At 45.2% G+C, this 20,851-nt stretch overlaps 1 protein-coding gene and 1 non-coding gene across 2 annotated transcripts in view; both read left to right on the forward strand.

The window, feature by feature from the left end:
- The window catches only part of LOC126175595 (dorsal-ventral patterning protein Sog-like), a 544,108-nt gene that overhangs the window by 363,985 nt on the left and 159,272 nt on the right, over positions 1-20,851 (forward strand). Inside the window, 1 exon segment of the mRNA XM_049922459.1 lies at positions 19,741-19,844. Within this exon segment, the coding sequence (XP_049778416.1) occupies positions 19,741-19,844 (104 nt within the window).
- On the forward strand, positions 14,655-14,761 carry LOC126178660 (U6 spliceosomal RNA). Its single transcript, XR_007536544.1, has one exon. It is a non-coding gene; the product is annotated as a U6 spliceosomal RNA (small nuclear RNA).

A 20,851-nucleotide genomic window follows, 5' to 3' on the forward strand; every position in this document is an offset into this window, starting at 1 on the left:
ATTTCTTCGGAAGGCTACCGTGAAGTAGAAATTTCAGTAACGTTTACAACTACGTCTTTATCGTTTGCATTTGTTACAGGCTCTAAAGCATGCAGACCGCGGTTTAAGTGCCAACTTTGCAAACGAACTGTTGCTGCATGACGAAGATTTTCCGGATCGTGTCGTCTTCAGGGATGAATTGACATTTCATCTAAGTGGAAATGTGAACACACACATCATGGGCGTCTGGGGGTCAGTAAGTCCTAACGAGATGGTAACGGTTGCAATGGGACTGCCCTAAATTGAATGCCAGTTTGTGCCAGTTCCCGGGCCTTTCTCTTTCGATGGAGCAACTGTAATCGGTGGTTCTCACCTAGATGCGCGAGGACTATAGCTCTTCCCTCAGTTGGACGAAGCTGAACCACAGAACTTTATTTGGCAGCAAGATTGTGTTTCGCCTCGCTTGCATAGATCAGTAGGCCTATGCGACTGGTTCAACAACGCTTCTACCCGACCGCTAGAGCCCGGATGACAGAGCTTACTTTGCATGACCTCTACGTTCACACACGACCTGACGCCACGCGGTTTTTCCCTTTGGAGAATCGTAAAGGATTATGTATATGTCTCGGCTAGCAGCCGATCTACCCGACTCTAGAAACAGCATTGTTGCAACAATTACTCTAGACACGCCGATCAACATTTGACAACAAATATCCTACAGACTCGTTGTGTGACGAATGGTGCTCACACTCAGCGGTTGTAAGAAAAACTGCTTGAATTGCTGTTTATTTTGGAGTGTATTGGACTGTGATACTTTTGGGATTCTTAAACAGCGACTTGGCTTTTCTGTTTGGATTTCGAGGAGTTATAATTTTTTGTGGATTTCGTTTGCTTTGGGGCCTCAGTAGTTCAGAGGAATTAATGTTGAGAGCTTGGATTATAGAAGTGAAGTTGTGAGCGACATTTATTCTTACGCTTCTCCATTCGTCTCAAAATTTCGTCTATTTTTCTAATGTCTCTTCATTTGCCGGGCCGCAAGTGGCTGGCACCTCAATACCTCCAAGAGAGAACTTTTGTGATGGATAATGAGTTTTGCCATTAAAATTTCTTTTCAAATAACTTAGTTGTGATGGCAGATTCGATTGAAAGTTTGCAAAGTAATATTTCAGAGCTAGATCAGAAATGTAAGGACTATGGTATGAAGATTAGCATCTCCAAAACGAAAGTAATGTCAGTGGGAAAGAAATATAAACGGATGGAGTGCCAAATAGGAGGAACAAAGTTAGAACAGGTGGACGGTTTCAAGTACTTAGGATGCATATTCTCACAGGATGGCAACATAGTGAAAGAACTGGAAGCGAGGTGTAGCAAAGCTAATGCAGTGAGCGCTCAGCTACGATCTACTCTCTTCTGCAAGAAGGAAGTCAGTACCAAGACTAAGTTATCTGTGCACCGTTCAATCTTTCGACCAACTTTGTTGTATGGGAGCGAAAGCTGGGTGGATTCAGGTTACCTTATCAACAAGGTTGAGGTTACGGATATGAAAGTAGCTAGGATGATTGCAGGTACTAGTAGATGGGAACAATGGCAGGAGGGTGTCCACAATGAGGAAATCAAAGAAAAACTGGGAATGAACTCTATAGATGTAGCAGTCAGGGCGAACAGGCTTAGATGGTGGGGTCATGTTACACGCATGGGAGAAGCAAGGTTACCCAAGAGACTCATGGATTCAGCAGTAGAGGGTAGGAGGAGTCGGGGCAGACCGAGGAGAAGGTACCTGGATTCGGTTAAGAATGATTTTGAAGTAATAGGTTTAACATCAGAAGTGGCATCAATGTTAGCACTGAATAGGGGATCATGGAGGAACTGTATAAGGGGGGCTATGCTCCAGACTGAACGCTGAAAGCCATAATCAGTCTTAAATGATGATGATGATTGATGATGATGATGATAAGTGTCTAATTATGGGTAACATCCATAAGGACAGCTAGTATTAAAATACTCCATCTGTGTGTGTGTGTGTGTGTGTGTGTGTGTGTGTGTGTGTGTGTGTGTGTGTGAGAGAGAGAGAGAGAGAGAGAGAGAGAGAGAGAGAGAGAGAGAGAAGATGCCAGGAGAGTTGTTTCCAAAAGAGGAACGTATGGCCAGAGGGTCTTCGGCAGGACTTTATTTGCGTTTCCTCGTTCCAGCTGTTCTCCGATAAGAACTTTGGGCCCGGCCCCTGGCAAACAGAGCGAGCCAGATAAGCGGACGCCTCCATACCTCAGCACCGCACTCCTCTCGCCCCGCCTCACCCCGCCTCCGTATGTACGCCTCAGCGGCGCCGGCGGCGTCCTTCCCAAAGGCCGTTCACCTCTCTCTGGTTTCTAGTAAACGTCTAATTCGGTTCTTTGCAATAACGTCTCGGAAAAAGTAAGCAGCATAAAGCTGAAAGGCTGTAAAAGCAGACCTCCACACATTCTTCAGTTTCGCACACATTATCTATTCATTTATTGCAGCAATTTGCGATTAAGAAATGGTAGTAAGATCAATGTGTTAAATCCCTTAAACGACACTGTCGCAACAGACGCAGCACAAGCTCAGATTAGCAAAGATGAGGAAGTGGCTCGACCGTGTCCTTTCCTAGATCCACACTTGTTCTCTGCGAGACACTGTGAAGTGTGTGGTAGAGGCCACTTTTTATTGTACATTAAATTTCTTCCCAATCCATACGTGGACGAAACATGGGCAGACGTGAGTGCTCATACGTATATGGGCGAATTTTAATTAGCTTAATATCTCTCTCTGCTAACAGATAGCCGGCCGCGGTGGCCGAGCGGTTCTAGGCGCTTCAGTCCGGAACCCCGCGACTGCTACGGTCGCAGGTTCGAATCCTGCCTCGGGCATGGATGTGTGTGATGTCCTTAGCTTAGTTAGGTTTCAGTAGTTCTAAGTTCTAGGGGACTGATGACCTCAGATGTTAAGTCCCATAGTGCTCAGAGCCATTTGAACCATTTGCTAATAGATGGTTAAAGAATAATCGTAGTTTCTCCTCTTAAAGACGGTTCTTAAAGTTCTCTAACAAGTTTTTCGCGAGATGTACGACATTGTTGTTAGACTGCTTGTAAAGATTATTCAACAATTTTCAAAAAAATGGTTCAAATGGCTCTGAGCACTATGGGACTCAACATCTGAGGTCGTCAGTCCCCTAGAACTAAGAACTACTTAAACCTAACTAACCTAAGGGCATCACACACATCCATGCCCGAGGCAGGATTCGAACCTGCGACCGTAGCGGTCGCGCGGTTCCGGACTGAGCGCCTAGAACCGCTAGACCACCGCGGCCGGCATTCAACAATTTTGTCACACTCTCTTGGCAGTCTGACAAACATATTATAATTCACGCCGCCCTTTTTTGTACTCCATTTACACCTCCTGTATGTTCAGCCTGATATGGGTTAGTGTATTAATCTCCCTTTACCGGCTCTCCTGGTAACAACGTAGGAGTTGCCTCTCAGCACTGTGGTGCTTGATTTCGATGTACAGTGGCTATCGTTTGTATTTCGCCGGTAGTTACGTTGTTCTCAGCGCGTGAGGTACGGCAGTGGGGTGTAAACATTCATCAAAATCAAAATCAATCACTCTGATGCCCGGAATCGGGAGCTCCACTGAAACTAAACATTCCGATGGTTTAGGGACTCACCACTATCGAGGAACATAAAACTACCTTACCGTACAAGCAGCGTATTTGCCACAAATGTCAATGTCTGGCCATATTATTTGTACTGTATAATCACATTTGCAACACTAAGGTAACGATCAAACATCAGTAACAACCGTTAGAACACCCTCTCCTTGGTGAAACAACAGTTGCATTTGTGTCTTGAAAATGACAGGGTGTACACTTGTCAATATATCTGCGATTGTCGAAGTCGTCTCCTGGCTACGTTCTCGTAAGTTGAGATTTTGGGATCCATTCTCCTCAGTCAGCCTATAAAATAAGCGAATTTTACGAGTTTTTTCAGAAAAAGAAATGAATCGATCAACGTAAATATTTTTGCTCGTTATTTATAGGTCCTTTAATAACATTTTCTAATTTTTTAAAGAAATTCAGTCATCATTAAGTTCCCTATCCGAGGACTAGAAGTTTCTCTGTTCAAAATGAGGTGTGATCATAACGGGAATCCTGTAGTCCACAAATCTTATCTGAAATAATAAAAAACTATTTTCTTTATCTATAGAGTATTTCTCACTGAGTAACAGCACAGTTTCTTGAAATTTGAAAAAAAAAAAATAAAATAGCGGACCTTTTTGAAACATAGATAAACGTAGTTTTTTCGTGTGTTTTCGGTCACGTTTTTTACGATACCTGATGAATAAATTAAAATTAATAAATCACCGTATTATTCTTTGCGGAAATGCCTGAGAAGGAATTCAGCCAAATTTCAGAAAGATATTTTTATTAACGTGCTCGCTGTTCATTCCCTCAACTTGAGATGCATTATATTTCAAGCTGACGGAATGGATTACGAGAACGCTAATAAATATTCCTTCCTGAAATGTGGATGGATTACTCCTCGGCATGTCCACAAGGAGTAATCAGCTGATTTTTTTATTTTAATTTACTGATTACTTATTACAAACAATATGACCAAATAAACACGACAGAACGGCATTTTTATTTCGAACAAGAGGAGGAAAGGGAACAAATAGGAATAGGTTCAAATGGCTCTGAGAACTATGGGACTCAACATCTTAGGTCATAAGTCCCCTAGAACTTAGAACTACTTAAACCTAACTAACCTAAGGACATCACACACACCCATGCCCGAGGCAGGATTCGAACCTGCGACCGTAGCAGTCCCGCGGTTCCGGGCTGCAGCGCCAGAACCGCTAGACCACCGCGGCCGGCAATAGGAATAGGAACAGGACAGAATGAAACTAGTATTTCGATTGTAAATCGAATTTATTGTTACCGGTAAGGAGTCAACGGACATGACAGACCCTACAAGTTTCCTCTTAGTACTGTAATACTTAGTAATCATTCTTTTGTTTACGTGCATTATCTTGCACTTATCCACATTTTAAGAATGTTGCAAATCAAGAAATCAAGTGGAACTGCTGTCAAGGTCTTCCTGAATTTCCTTCGTTTATTCTTAGCGCTTAGAAGAAATAGGTAAAAACAACCTCATTGTTGAGGATCGTACGGTTCCCAGATGTGTCACCCGGTAGCTCCATTGGGAAAGCAGTGTTCTCGAAAAACAAGAAACAGGAATCGAGTCACCGTCTTGCACACTTTCTAAACTTCTCTCAGCTGATTTACGCGCCGGATGTTTCGTCAAGGATAAAAAAATTTCGTCGCAAGAATGCAGGATTCACAGGTAGCTACCCGAAAGGGTGTTGTTCTTTCCGAATTTACACAAATTATATTTGTGGTTTGGTTTCGTGACCAAAATGTGCCGACTGATATAAGCGGAAAACGAAGAATTTTTTTCCTAAATTTGCCCCCAGTGTCAAAGAAGAAGTATTGTGAAAAGGAAAAGCGAGAAAGTAATTTTAAAAAAATAAAATGATAAGAGAGGAGTGACGTTTCAGACAAGCAGCCGCCATCTTCAGGCGACAGACGAGTAGCGCGTTTGCCGCCAGACGCGGCAGCGCGGCCGCTCGCGCTATCAGGAGGTTAGTCCACTTGATCTCAATTGCTCTGCCGCCTGATGTAACCTCTGCGAGACTCTCAATTAATTCCGCCGCAGCGTTTCGATAAAAATCGTAAATTAGATTCATTTGCTCCGTCCGAGGGGGGCAGGCGACACATCGGGGACGAAAACAATCGCCGCCATTGCGACACGCGGTGTCACGAGACAGATACAAATTTTCACGTCACTCGACGCCTGCTCCACATCTCTATCTGTCTCGTAAAGGCGGAATCACAACACACGGCGCCCGGTCTAATGCAGAGGTTGTCGCCTCGGCGGGTCAGCGAGACTTTACGACTGGCGTTAATATACAGCCCGTTGTCGGGACGCGGCACTTTAGTCGGCCGATGGCACTTGTCGTTCTGTAGCTGCGCCTGTCATTTGTTATGGGTGACAAGTTAACCTGAAGTACGCCATTGCCCTGACGCCATCATCTTCGTCATCACCCAGCGATCTTAGGTCCTAACGAGCATACACTGCCTTAAGCAGTTACTTGACAATGTTGTTAAATCCATGTAATGAAAAGCGTGTGGAAGGAACTGATGGACCACCAATTACGTCCCTATCATAAACTGCGAGTACAACTAGATCTTTATACTCGTGAAGTAATGAGTGCTACCGACAAGGGATGTCAAATTGATTCCATATTTTTAGATTTCCAGAAGGCTTTAGACACCGTTCCTCACAAGCGTCTTCCAACCAAACTGCGTGCCTATGGAATGTCGCCTCAGTTGTACGAATGGACTCGTGATTTCCTGTCAGAAGGCTCATAGTTCGTAGTAACAGACGGAAAGTCATCGAGTAAAACAGAAATAATATCCGGCGTTCCCCAAGTAAGTGTTACAGACCTTCTGTTGTTCCTGATGTATATTAAACGACCTAGGAGACAAATCCAGTAGCCGTCTTAGATTGTTTGCAGATGATGCTGTCATTTACCATCTTGTAAAGTCATCAGATGACGAGAACGAATTGCAAAATGATTTAGATAAGACATCTGTATGGTGCGAAAAGTTGCAATTGAAGCTGAATAAAGAAAAGTGTGAAGTTATTCACATGAGTACTAAAAGAAATCCGCTAAATTTCGATTACGCGATAAGTCACACAAATCTGAGGGCTGTAAATTCAACTAAATACTTAAGGATTACAATTACCAATACCCTAAATTGGAACGATGACATAGATAATATTGTAGGTAGAGCCAACCAAAGACTGCGATTCCTTGGCAGAACACTTAGAAGGTGCAACAGGTCTACTAAAGAGATTGCTTACACCACGCTTGTCCGTCCTATTTCTGTGCGGTGTGGGATCCGCATCAGATGGGACTGACGGATGACATCGAAAAAGTACAAAGGAGGGCAGCTCGTTTTGTATTATCGCGAAGTAGGGGAGATAGAACCACAGACATGATACGTGAATAGGAGTGGCTAACATTAACACAAACGCGTTTTTTGTTGCGACGGGATCTTCTCATGAAATTTCAATCACCAGTTTTCTCCTCCGATAGCGAAAACATTCTGTTGGCACCCATCTGCATTGGGAGAAATGATCATCACGATAAAATAAGAGAAATCAGGGCTCGCACAGAAAAATTTAAGTACTCGCTTTCCCCGCGCGCCCTTCGAGAGTGGAACGACAGGGACAGCTTGAAGGTGGTTCATTGAACCCTCTGACAGGCACTATATTGTGAATAGCAGAGTAATCACGTAGTTGTAGAAGTAGAAGATATGAGGCAAACTGATTTTGAACACAGAGTTCAATTCTGTAACGGAGCAATGGATGGTTAGAAGGTAAGGACGTCCCTTGCTGGTTTCCAAGACACAGGAAACGATCGCTCTGTGAGCTAATAAAAGGCAAATACACTCCTGGAAATGGAAAAAAGAACACATTGACACCAGTGTGTCAGACCCACCATACTTGCTCCGGACACTGCGAGAGGGCTGTACAAGCAATGATCACACGCACGGCACAGCGGACACACCAGGAACCGCGGTGTTGGCCGTCGAATGGCGCTAGCTGCGCAGCATTTGTGCACCGCCGCCGTCAGTGTCAGCCAGTTTGCCGTGGCATACGGAGCTCCATCGCAGTCTTTAACACTGGTAGCATGCCGCGACAGCGTGGACGTGAACCGTATGTGCAGTTGACGGACTTTGAGCGAGGGCGTATAGTGGGCATGCGGGAGGCCGGGTGGACGTACCGCCGAATTGCTCAACACGTGGGGCGTGAGGTCTCCACAGTACATCGATGTTGTCGCCAGTGGTCGGCGGAAGGTGCACGTGCCCGTCGACCTCGGATCGGACCGCAGCGACGCACGGATGCACGCCAAGACCGTAGGATCCTACGCAGTGCCGTAGGGGACCGCACCGTTACTTCCCAGCAAATTAGGGACACTGTTGCTCCTGGGGTATCGGCGAGGACCATTCGCAACCGTCTCCACGAAGCTGGGCTACGGTCCCGCACACCGTTAGGCCGTCTTCCGCTCACGCCCCAACATCGTGCAGCCCGCCTCCAGTGGTGTCGCGACAGGCGTGAATGGAGGGACGAATGGAGACGTGTCGTCTTCAGCGATGAGAGTCGCTTCTGCCTTGGTGCCAATGATGGTCGTATGCGTGTTTGGCGCCGTGCAGGTGAGCGCCACAATCAGGACTGCATACGACCGAGGCACACAGGGCCAACACCCGGCATCATGGTGTGGGGAGCGATCTCCTACACTGGCCGTACACCACTGGTGATCGTCGAGGGGACACTGAATAGTGCACGGTACATCCAAACCGTCATCGAACCCATCGTTCTACCATTCCTAGACCGGCAAGGGAACTTGCTGTTCCAACAGGACAATGCACGTCCGCATGTATCCCGTGCCACCCAACGTGCTCTAGAAGGTGTAAGTCAACTACCCTGGCCAGCAAGATCTCCGGATCTGTCCCCCATTGAGCATGTTTGGGACTGGATGAAGCGTCGTCTCACGCGGTCTGCACGTCCAACACGAACGCTGGTCCAACTGAGGCGCCAGGTGGAAATGGCATGGCAAGCCGTTCCACAGGACTACATCCAGCATCTCTACGATCGTCTCCATGGGAGAATAGCAGCCTGCATTGCTGCGAAAGGTGGATATACACTGTACTAGTGCCGACATTGTGCATGCTCTGTTGCCTGTGTCTATGTGCCTGTGGTTCTGTCAGTGTGATCATGTGATGTATCTGACCCCAGGAATGTGACAATAAAGTTTCCCCTTCCTGGGACAATGAATTCACGGTGTTCTTATTTCAATTTCCAGGAGTGTAGATATTACTGGAAAACTTTCAGGAGTCGCACGACTGCGTACAGCTGACGAATTCGTCTCAAACAACATTGATTTCCAACAGCTACTGTACAAGCATTAACGGTCTACTAAATTTTTGTTGCCGTGTTGCTCTCTCAGCCAAGTGTTACACACTGTTGGTAGCGTCTGTGTTTGTAGCGCAATATATGACCACCAGGTGCCAGTCTTGTGGCTGGTTGCGTGAGAGCTGTGGGCTGTCGTGCGAAAAGCTGTTTTTTTCCCCCCTTTGTGTTAATTTGATCGCGAATGAAGGAAAACATTTGTTGGTATTACAGATTCATATTTATGCGGGATTTATCTACATAACAATGTAGAAGCCGACCTCGAGGCGGATCAGTTTGGATTCTAGAGAAATATAGGAACACGCAAGGCACTACCAACCCTACGACATCTCTTGGAAGTTAAGGAAATACAAACCTACGTGTAAGTTTATAGCATTTGTAGACTTTGATAAAGCTTTTCACAGCGTTGACTGGAATACTCTCATTGAAATTCTGAAGATCGCAAGGGTAAAATACAGGGAGCGAAAGGCTATTTACACCAGGGAAGACGAATGGAATATTCCAGAATTTGAAACACGAACAGCTGCTACCATGAGTTTCTTAGAAGTTGATACCTTAGGGATTGCGAAGAAACTCAAATCGCTTGATACTGGCAAGTCTTCAGGTCTAGATTGTATACCGATTAGGTTCCTTTCACATTACGCTGATACAATAGCTTCCTACTTACAAGGGAACATCCCCATCGCACCCCCCTCAGATTTAGTTATAAGCTGGCACAATGGATAGGCCTTGAAAAACTGAACACAGATCAATCGAGAAAACAGGAAGAAGTTGTGTGGAACTATGAAAAAATAAGCAAAATATACAAACTGGGTCGTCCATGCGTAAGACAGGCAATATTAACGGCAATGTGAGGCGAGGAGCTCCGTGGTCCCGTGGTTAGCGTCAACAGCTGCGGGACGAGAGGTCCTTGGTTCAAATCTGCCCTCCACTGAAAATTTTGCTGTCTTTATTTTCGCAAAGTTATGATCTGTCCGTTCGTTCACTGACGTCACTGTTCACTGTAATAAGTTTAGTGTCTGTGTTTTGCGACCGCACCGCAAAACCGTGTGATTAGTTGACGGAAGGACGTGCCTCTCCAATGGGAACCAAAAACATTTGATCGCAAGGTCATAGGTCAACCGATTCCTCCACAGGAAAACACGTCTGATATTTTGTATACGACGCTGGTGACAGCATGTGCGTCACATGACAGGAATATGTTGTCGACCCACCTAACTAGTACACTTGGCGAATGGGTGAAAAGTTTCTTCTACCTTGCCCGATTTAGGTTTTCTTGTGGATGTAATAATCACTCCAAAAAAAGTGATGAAAACATAAGAGTTTTTCACATAAACTGAAAATAAAAAGTTAAAATTTTCGGTCGAGGGAACATTTGAACCAAGGACCTCTCGTTCCGCAGCTGTTCACGCTAACCACGGTACCACGGAGCTTCTCGCCTCACATTGCCCTTAATATTGCCTATGTTACGCATGGACGACCCAGTTTGTATATTTTGCTTATTTTTTCATAGTTCCACACAACTCCTTCCTGTTTTCTCTATCGATCTGTGTTCAGTTTTTCAAGGCCTATCCACTAAGCCAACTTATAACTAAATCTGAGGGGGGTGCGATGGGGATGTTCCCTTGTTAGCAATCATATACAACTGCTCGCTCACCGATAGATCTGTTCCTACAGATAGGAAAATTGCGCAGGTCGCACCAGTGTTTAAGAAGGGTAGTAGGAGTAATCCATCGAACTACAGACCTATATCATTGACGTCCGTTTGTAGTAGGGTTTTGGAGCATATATTGTATTCAGACATTATGAATCTTCTCGAAGCGAACGATCTATTGATACGTAATCAGCATGGTTGCAGAAAACATCGTTCTTTAGCAACGCAGCTAGCTCTTTATTCGCACGAAGTAATGGCCGCTATCGACAGGGAATTTCAAGTTGATTCCGTATTTCTAGATTTCCGGAAAGCTTTTGAGACCGTTCCTCACAAGCGACTTCCAATCAAGCTGCGGGCCTATGGGGTACCGTCTCAGTTGTGCGACTGGATTCGTGATTTCCTATCAGGAAGGTCGCAGTTCGTACTAATAGACGGCAAATCATCGAGTAAAATTGAAGTGATATAAGGTGTTCCCCAGGGAAGCGTCCTGGGACCTCTGCTGTTCCTTATCTATATAAATGACCTGGGTGACAATCTGAGCAGTTCTCTTAGGTTGTTCGCAGATGATGCTGTAAATTAACGTCTAGTAGGGTCATCCGAACACCAGTATCAGTTGCAAAGCGATTTAGAAAAGATTGCTGTATGGTGTGGCGGGTGGCAGTTGACGCTAAATAACGAAAAGTGTGAGGTGATCCACATGAGTTCCCAAAGAAATCCTTTGGAATTCGATTACTCGATAAATAGTAAAATTCTCAAGGCTTTCAAATGGTTCAAATGGCTCTGAGCACTATGGGACTTAACATCTATGGTCATCAGTCCCCTAGAACTTAGAACTACTTAAACCTAACTGACCTAAGGACATCACACAACACCCAGTCATCACCAAGGCTGTCAGGTGAACTAAGTTCCTGGGTGTTAAAATTACGAACAACTTCAGTTGGAAAGACCACATAGATAATATTGTAGGGAAGGCGAGCCAAAGGTTGCGTTTCATTGGCAGGACACTTAAAAGATGCAACAAGTCCACTAAAGAGACAGCTTACACTACACTCGTTCGTCCTCTGTTAGAATATTGCTGCGCGATATGGGATCCTTACCAGGTGGGATTGGCGGTGGACATCGAAAGGGTGCAAAAAAGGGCAGCTCGTTTTGTATTATCACGTAATAGGGGAGAGAGTGTGGCAGATATGATACGCGAGTTGGGATGGAAGTCATTAAAGCAAAGACGTTTTTCGTCACGGCGAGATCTATTTACGAAATTTCAGTCACCAACTTTCTCTTCCGAATGCGAAAATATTTTGTTGAGCCCAACCTACATAGGTAGGAATCCTCATCAAAATAAAATAAGAGAAATCAGAGCTCGAACAGAAAGGTTTAGGTGTTCGTTTTTCCCGCTCGCCGTTCGGGAGTGGAATGGTAGAGAGATAGTATGATTCTGGTTCTATGAACCCTCTGCCAAGCACTTAAATGTGAATTGCAGAGTAATCATGTAGATGTAGAACTTGTTCAGAAACCAGATGACACTTATGAGAGCCGACGGGCATGAAAGGGAAACGGTGGTTGAGAAGGGAGTGAGACAGTATTGTAACCTATCCCAAAGAGAGACACGGTTGTATCCTATCTTGAATGTTATTTAATCTATACATTGAGTAAGCATTAAAGGAAACCATAGGAAAATTTGCAGTAGGAATTAAAGTTCAGGGAGAAGATATAGAAAACTTTGAGGTTTGCCAGTGACAATGTAATTCTATCAGAGACAGCAAAAGCCTTGGAAGAGCAGTTGAACGGGCTGGACTGTGTGTCAAAAGGAGGATATAAGGTGAAAGTCGGCAGAAGATAAACAAGGACAATGTAATGTAGTCGAAGTAAATCAGGTGATGTTGAGGGATTTAAATTAGGAAACGTGGCACTTAAAGTAGTAGATGAGCTTCGTTATTTGGACATCAAAATAAGTGATGATGGTCGAAGTAGAGAGGATATGCAACGTAGGCTGGTAATGGCAAGAAAAGCGTTTCTGAAAAAGAGAAATTTGTTGACATCGAATATAGATTTAAGTTAAGTACGCATAATAAAAGGGTAACAGGAAACCGTTTCTTTAAAGTCAGCACCGCCATTAGACTGTTGTTCATTTACAGTGTGCGTTCATTTACAGTGTTACATTTACACTTGCACACTGTAAATGAACAACAGTCTAATGATGGTACTGACTTTAAATAAATATATTATGAGTGTGGCTCCGCATTATGAAAAAATTATTAAAGAAAACCGTTTGATTTACACTATGCTTGGATATGCAAGTCATTAGGTCCGTATTACTCTGTCAGACTTCTTTGACAAGAATTTTTGATCAACGCTTTTTGGTCAAATCTTTGACAGTGTTCTACGGAAGCTTTTATCAAATAATAAGTTGTCTCATACTGAGAAATTACAAGGAGTGAAATGTTTCACTTGTTAAAAACTTTCTGAAGCCAACATCGCATCAAATATTTCTTTATTCACAAACAACTGGTTTCGGCAATCTTTGCCGTCATCTTCAGGTCCTCAAAAATTTATGTTACAAAACGTGTTCGTTTTGAGTTGGCCTTCACGCCAAGTAGTCATGTGCTACATTTTATCTACACGAGAACCTGGCGTGAAGTCCAACTCAAAATGAAGACTTTTTGCGACATAAATTTTTGAAGACCTGAAAATGACGGCAGGGTCTGTCGAAACCGGTTGTTTGTGAGTGAAGAAATATTTGATGCGATCTTGGCTTTAGAAAAAGTTTTAATCAAAAATCTGTTTCACCGAAGATCATTGTTTAAATTTAGAGCGTGTGTCTAGCTTTGATCAAATTTCGCCATATTGTAGATTTAGTTTGACTGGCTTCAGCTGATTCTGACACGTAAAATGACTGCAAACTCCGAAGTTCGAAGTTTACTTAGGTTGTGGCTAGCACCACAGTATGAAGTATGCGACGTCGCCACTCCAGTGCGCGTGACGTAGGAAAGCTCGTGTCGAGTTTCCCGGGGACGCAGACCCGCCCCCACGTGCAGCTCCCAGCGGCTCTGACCGCCGGCAGCTCTCTTTATAGGCTCGTGTTTACGCTGCCTGCCGCCTGCTCGCTGCTCGTGACGTCAGCGCGCGCGCCGCCTCGCAGTGGCGGCATTACGTCAGCTGTTCCCACCTGGGACGGGGAAACCTGTTACCACCTGTGGAGTAGAGGCTGGGGTCTCGTGCACTCTGCGACTCGCGTGTGACGCAGCTGTAAACTGGACAAAAATTACCTACGTATCTGTCTACAAGGCGACTCAATTTTGCAGCAGCAACGACCACTTTTACTCTATGAGCAACTAATTCTTCCTTTCCCACTCTTAATTTTTTTTCCGTCATCAGTAGCCATTTATGATTTATTGTTGTACACATACCTCTTACAGACATCTTCATACATTACTTCAACTTTTCGCATCCAAGTTTATCCTTCTAGTTTCTTTATATCCTGTCCATCTCCCATCAGATCACCCTCTACGTTTTCTCCTACCACGAGGGATCAAACACAGAAACTCCTTCACCCATCTCCCAGCATTTCGCTTCGCTATACGCGCAGTCCGCCTCCATTTGTCACTGCCGCGTCCTCAGTTTCTGTCTTCTCTCATTCCATTCCTGCCATACTAAGTTGTATTCCGTCCAACAATCTTTTCATTGAAACTTCCTGGCAAATTAAAACTGTCTGCCGGGCCGAGACTCGAACTCGGGACCTTTGCCTTTCGCGGGCAAGTGCTCTACCAACTGCGCTACCCAATCGCGACTCACGCCCCGTCCTCACAGCTTTAATTCCGCCAGTACCTCGTCTCCTACCTTCCAAACTTCACAGAAGCTCTTCTGCACGGTTCGCAGGAGAGCTTCTGTGAAGTTTGGAAGGTAGGAGACGAGGTACTGGCGGAATTAAAGCTGTGAGGACGGGGCGTGAGTCGTGCTTGGGTAACGTACTCGCTTCGGCGGTACATATACTAAAATTGGAACGATACAGAGAAGATTAGCAAGGCCCCTGCACAAGGATGACACGCAAAATGGTGAAGCGTTCCACATTTTTTGCCGGCACGGTATCTCAGCGGTGTTTGGTCAGAGGGTTAGTTGCCCTCTGTAATAAAAAAAACTGAGATAATGGATCAACTACGAACTGAAACGGGTGTCTTGCGACGTCCGCACCGAGCAGATACAAGGAACAAAATGAGACTACAAAAAACAAAAAAAAAATGTTGGTAGAGCACTTGCCCGCGAAAGGCAAAGGTCCTGAGTTCGAGTCTCGGTCCGGCACACAGTTTTAATTGGCGAGGAAGTTTCATATCAGCGCACACTCCGTTGTAGAGTGAAAATGTCATTCTAGAATTTTTTCATTGGTTGTATTGAATTGTATTTTAACCGGGGACCTAGAAACGACGGAGAGGCTTGGTCCTCGCCGCAGCCGCAGTGGTCCACAATCCCCTCCGCCGCCCCACACCAAACCCAGGGTTATTTGCGGTTTGGCCCCTGGTGGACCCCCCCAGGGAACGTCTCACACCAGACGAGTATAACCCCTATGTTTGCGTGGTAGAGTAATGGTGGTGTACGCGTACGTGGAGAACTCGTTTGCGCAGCAATCGCCGACGTAGTGTAACTGAGGCGGAATAAGGGAAACCAGCCCGCAGTCGCCGAGGCAGATGGAAAACCGCCTAAAAACCATCCACAGACTGACCGGTTCACCGGACCTCGACACAAATTCGCCGGGTGGATTCGTGCCGGGGACCAGGCGCTCCTCCTCCTCCTCCCCCTCGGAAAGCCGTGCGTTAGACTGCACGGCCAACCAGGCGGGTTTCATTGGTTTATCTCGTTCCTTCCTCTTCTCAGGGCTCCAATTGCAAATCATTTTCGGCAGCCTCTTCTTCATACCCACAATTTTCTACTATTAAATTCTGTCATTGCAATCTTTCTTCGAAAATAAACCTCTAGCATCGCCTCCAAAAACCATTTACTAAGCTGCTTGATCATTATCGAAATTCTTTACCATGAACCGATTCCTCCTATCGACAGACGACCCTGTTCACTGCAGAGCACTTTCCCCATATGACAAATAAGGATCGCACCAGATATGGTGTGGTAGTCCGAAAATAACTAATACCAATGCTATTAGAGTATTCGCCTGCTGAAAGTTTCTGTCAAATTGAGACTCTGTGACTATTACCTGTGTCTGACTTCGGGCAGACGACTCTCCTATATGTCTGCCGAAGAGCTCCGCAAGGTTCGTTGTTCGTACACATCAGTGGCCAGACCATAAGCTTGCATCGATTATCAATCGTTTGTTGTACTCCTGCCATTGTGCCGATAGTTTATTTTCTCTCAAACTGTTGACACTAGTAGCCACAAATTTCAGTAAAAAACAAGTGTGGCCCACTAACAGGTTAGGTGAGAATGTGAAACTCCATCCACTGTGGTGAATTAAGCAAGCTGTCCCTCCGTGACATCTTTTTTTTTTTTCTTTTTTTTGTGTAAATTGGAGTATCGTAATCGGCAACTGAATCATGTTTGATTCTACTTTATTTTATGCACTTTTGTTGACTTACGTTTCGAGCTGGATTACCATATGACACAGAAATTTTGTAAAAATAAACCTGAAAGCTTCAAACACTTCCACGTGGCATAAAGTCCCAGGGAGTTCTCACTGCTTGTATGGAAACCCTCAAACCTTACTGTGTTAAGTGATTTGAACATAAAATAAAGCTGAGCGTCTCTCCTTTGTTGTGTTTTCAGGTAATAAATAAGACGAATTCTTTCACTGTATGCTAGCGTTCATTGCCTCGGTTGCTTGTGACGAGATAAAATACTGAGCCAGCTCACGACTCGCTGTTTTCCCCCTAGTTGGCACAGCGTTGTAATTTGCCTGTTACAGCTGTCACAGTGAGCTGACAAAAGTCAAGAGACACCTCCTAATATCGTTTCGGACCTCCTCAGACCTCGACGTGGCATAGACTCAACAAGTCGCTGGAACTCCCCTGCAGAAATATTGAGCCATGTTGCCTCTAGAATCGTCCATAATTGCGAATGTGTTGCCAGCGCAGGATTTTGTGTACGAACTGATCTGTCAATTCTGTCCCTTAAATGTTCGATGGGATTCACGTTGGGCAATCTGCGCGACCAAACCATTCGCTCGAGCTATCCAGAATGTTCTTCAAACCAGTCGCAAACAATTGGGGCCAGGCGGCATGGCACATTGTCATCCATAAAAATTCCATCACTGTATGAAGTCCATGAATGGCTGCAAAAGGTCTCCAAGTAGCCGAACATAACCATTTTCAGTCAATGATAAGTCCATTCCATGTATACACAGCTCGCAACATTGTGGAGCCACCGCAAGCTTACACAGTGCCTAGTTGACAACCTGGGTCCATGGCGTCGTGGGGTCTGAGCCACACTCCAACCCTACCATAAGCTCTTACCAACTGGAACGGGACTCATCTGAGCAGGCCACGTTTTCACCGACGTTTATGGCCCAACAGATATGGACAAGAGCCCAGGAGAGGCGCGCAGGCGATGTCGTGCTGGCTGGCCTGTTTGGCCGAGGGGTTTTAGGCGCTTCAGTCCGGAACTGCGCGACCGCTACGGTCGCAGGTTAGAATCCTGGCTCGGCCACGGATGTGTGTGATGTCCTTAGGTTAGTTAGGTTTAAGTAGTTCTAAGTTCTATGGGTCTGATGACCTCAGATGTTAAGTCCCATAGTGCTGAGAGCCATTTTTTGATGTTGTGCTGTTAGCAGAGCTACGCGTGTAAGTCGTTTGCTGTCATAATTAACACCAAATTTGGCCACACTGACCTAACAGATTCGTTCGTCGTACGTCTCGCATTGATTTCTGGGGTTGTTTCACGCAGAGCTGCTTGTCTGTTAGCACTGACAATTCTACGCAAACGCCGCTGCTCTCGGTCGTTAAGTGAAGGCAATTGGCCACTGAATTGTCCATGGTGAGAGGTAATGTCTGATACTTGGTATACTCGGCTCTCTCTCTCTCTCTCTCTCTCTCTCTCTCTCTCTCTCTCTCTCTCTCTCTCTCTCTCTCGACACTGTGGATCTCGGCATATTCAATTCCCCAACGATTTATGGAGTGGAATGTTCCATTCTGCGATCAAAGTCTGTTGATCACCGTCGTATGGCCATAATCACGTCGCAAACCTTTTCATAGGAATAAACTGAATACAAATTACAGCTCCACCACTGCACTGCTCATTTATACGTTGTGTACGCGCCATTACCGGCATCTGTATATGTGCATATCATTGTCGTATGAGTTTAGTCACCTCAGTATACAGACAATGCAGTCATATGCTGTAATTACTAAGAGAACGGTCTAAGACGCTACAGTCATGGTCTGGGCGGCTGGTCCCGGCGGAGGTTAGAGTCCTCCCTCGGGCATGGGTGTGTGTGGGTGTGTGTGTGTGTGTGTGTGTGTGTGTGTGTGTGTGTGTGTGTGTGTTTTTGTCCTTAGCATAATTTAGGTTAAGTAGCGTGTAAGCTTTAGGAACTGATGACCTTAGCAGTTAAGTCCCATAAGATTTCACACACATTTGAACATACTAAGAGAATGAATTATCAGTACGAACATAGAGACTGTAGACAATTCAGACTCCACATTATATCCACATCGAGGCCCTAGTCTCATTGCATCGTACGAGAGCTACTGCAGCCTAAGGAAAGAAAGGGAGGTGCCCGTGACAAGTTGAAGCTAATCCGTGGGGCTAGCTCAGTACCCGTAATAGTCAGGAATGCAGATTTAAGTCTCAGTCTGGAAAATAGTTTCAGGTTTTCGCATACAGCCGGTGTGATATTATTTCTAACTCTGGATGGCGGGTATTCGAACACTGTGGAAATACGGAGTGATTGAACGAACATTATTTTCCCTTTCTTCCTCACGCGTTTTCTGAATGTTATATTACCAGCTATGCTGCAGTATGATAATGTCTCCTTGCAGCTGTGTTGTTGAGCAAATTGATTGAAACTTTGTTATTACAGGGTATTACTTCTCACAAGGGAACCTCCCCATCGCACCCCCCTCAGATTCAGTTATAAGTTGGCACAGTGGATAGGCCTTGAAAAACTGAACACAGATCAATCGAGAAAACAGGAAGAAGTTGTGTGGAACTATGAAAAAAAATAAGCAAAATATACAAGCTGAGTAGTCCATGCGGAAGATAAAGCAACATCAAGGATAGTGTGAGCTCAGTAGCGCCTTGGTCCCGTGGTTAGCGTGAGCAGCTGCGGAACGAGAGGTCCTTGGTTCAAGTCTTCCTTCGAGTGAAAAGTTTCCTTTCTTTATTTTCGCAAAGTTATGATCTGTCCGTTCGTTCATTGACGTCTCTGTTCACTGTAATAAGTTTAGTGTCTGTGTATGGCGCCCGCACCGTAAAACCGTGCGATTAGTAGACGAGTGGACGTGCCTCTCCAACGGGAACCGAAAACAGTTGATCACAAGGCCATAGGTCAACCGATTCCTCCACAGGAAAACACGTCTGATATATTCTATACGACACTGGTGACGGCATGTGCGTCACATGACAGGAGTATGTTGTTTAGGTGTAGCGTCCACATACTACAGCGCAGTTACCTCGCATCGGACGGACGGACAAGTAATAATTGAAAATAAAAAATTAAACTTTTCACTCGAGGGGAGACTTGAACCAAGAACCTCTCGTTCCGCAGCTGCTCACCCTAACCACGGGACCACGGCGCTCCTGAGCTCACATTATCCTTGATGTTGCCTATCTTCCGCATGGACTACTCAGCTTGTATATTTTGCTTATTTTTTTTCATAGTTCCACACAACTTCTTCCTGTTTTCTCGATTGATCTGTGTCCAGTTTTTCAAGGCCTATCCACTGTGCCAACGTATAACTAAATCTGAGGGGGGTGCGATGGGGAGGTTCCCTTGTCAGTAGTCACTACGACCTGCCCGTGTGGAGCAGTACAGGAGGTGGCTCTGTTTTCCCGCCCTGCCTGCAGCCTTCAGTTGCTGCCTACCAACGCCGCCTTCCTCTCTTGCTGTTGCAGAGTGCCACTTCGGACGACGGGTGTACGAGCTGGGCGCCCACTGGTTCGCGGACCTGGGGCCGCCCTTTGGAGTCATGTACTGCATCCGCTGCGAGTGCGTCGCCGTAAGTACCTGCGCTGCCTCCGCTGCTCCTAACGCCAAACACCTACACCGCGTCTCGCTGCCCACAGCAAAGGCTTCAAAGCAGTCATTGTCGAGACGCCCGCTAAATCCGCTGGGCAGAACAGGTGATTGGGATTGTGGAAAGGGCCAAATAAGGTGTCGGTCAGGTTCACTCAAAATTGTAATTTATTGTAATTTAATAACACCTTTAAACCAAAACGGCACATAGCCGAAGCTTTAGAACTACGAGATTCAAAAAAGGCAATTATTTCACGGCTGAGGGCCTCCAAACAAGAAATCTTAGAAGTCGACAAAATAAAAATGCAGTTAAAATAGCAAATAAAATAATTAAAATATATATGGTATCACAATTCCGCTGGGAAGCCTCAAGGCAAAAGTAGATAGAACAAACATATGCAAGGTGTAATACAAGCGGCTGAGGGCCACAATTAAGTTTGAAATTTTTAAAATATATTGCCATAATCTTTTAAGGCAGAAGGCCACAATGTTTCTGCTTAAAGGGTGGGTCGACAGAAGCGTCCTATCCCACGCGTCGGCTTTGACCCGTGACGTAAGGGTGTTGTCGTGTGTGACGTCATGACGGCGCGGAGTTTGGTTTGAGTGTGGCTGTCTCCAGTTCTGTTTTATCTTATTTTGTTTACTTTTCTGATCTGTTCGCTCTATTTCGTGAGATTTTTTTTAAATTTAAAAACGCTTATTACTTATTTTAATAATCTGTTTCCTCCAATTTCTGTTTTAGTTTATTTTATTTATCTTTCTGATCTGTTCGTTCTATCCCGTGAGATTTTTTTTAAAAAAGACCAAAAACGCTAATCAGCTACTGAAGCATCTTTATCTTCTATGGGTTGCAGGGGTTACGACCCCTGGGGAGGTGGGTGGGTATTCATGCATGGCTGTCTTCACTTACACGTTGTAGCTACGCAAGACGTCTAAATTTGTTTATACACTCCTGGAAATGGAAAAAAGAACACATTGACACCGGTGTGT

The sequence above is a fragment of the Schistocerca cancellata genome, chromosome 3 (genome assembly GCF_023864275.1).
Source record: "Schistocerca cancellata isolate TAMUIC-IGC-003103 chromosome 3, iqSchCanc2.1, whole genome shotgun sequence".
NCBI classification, from domain to species: domain Eukaryota; kingdom Metazoa; phylum Arthropoda; class Insecta; order Orthoptera; family Acrididae; genus Schistocerca; species Schistocerca cancellata.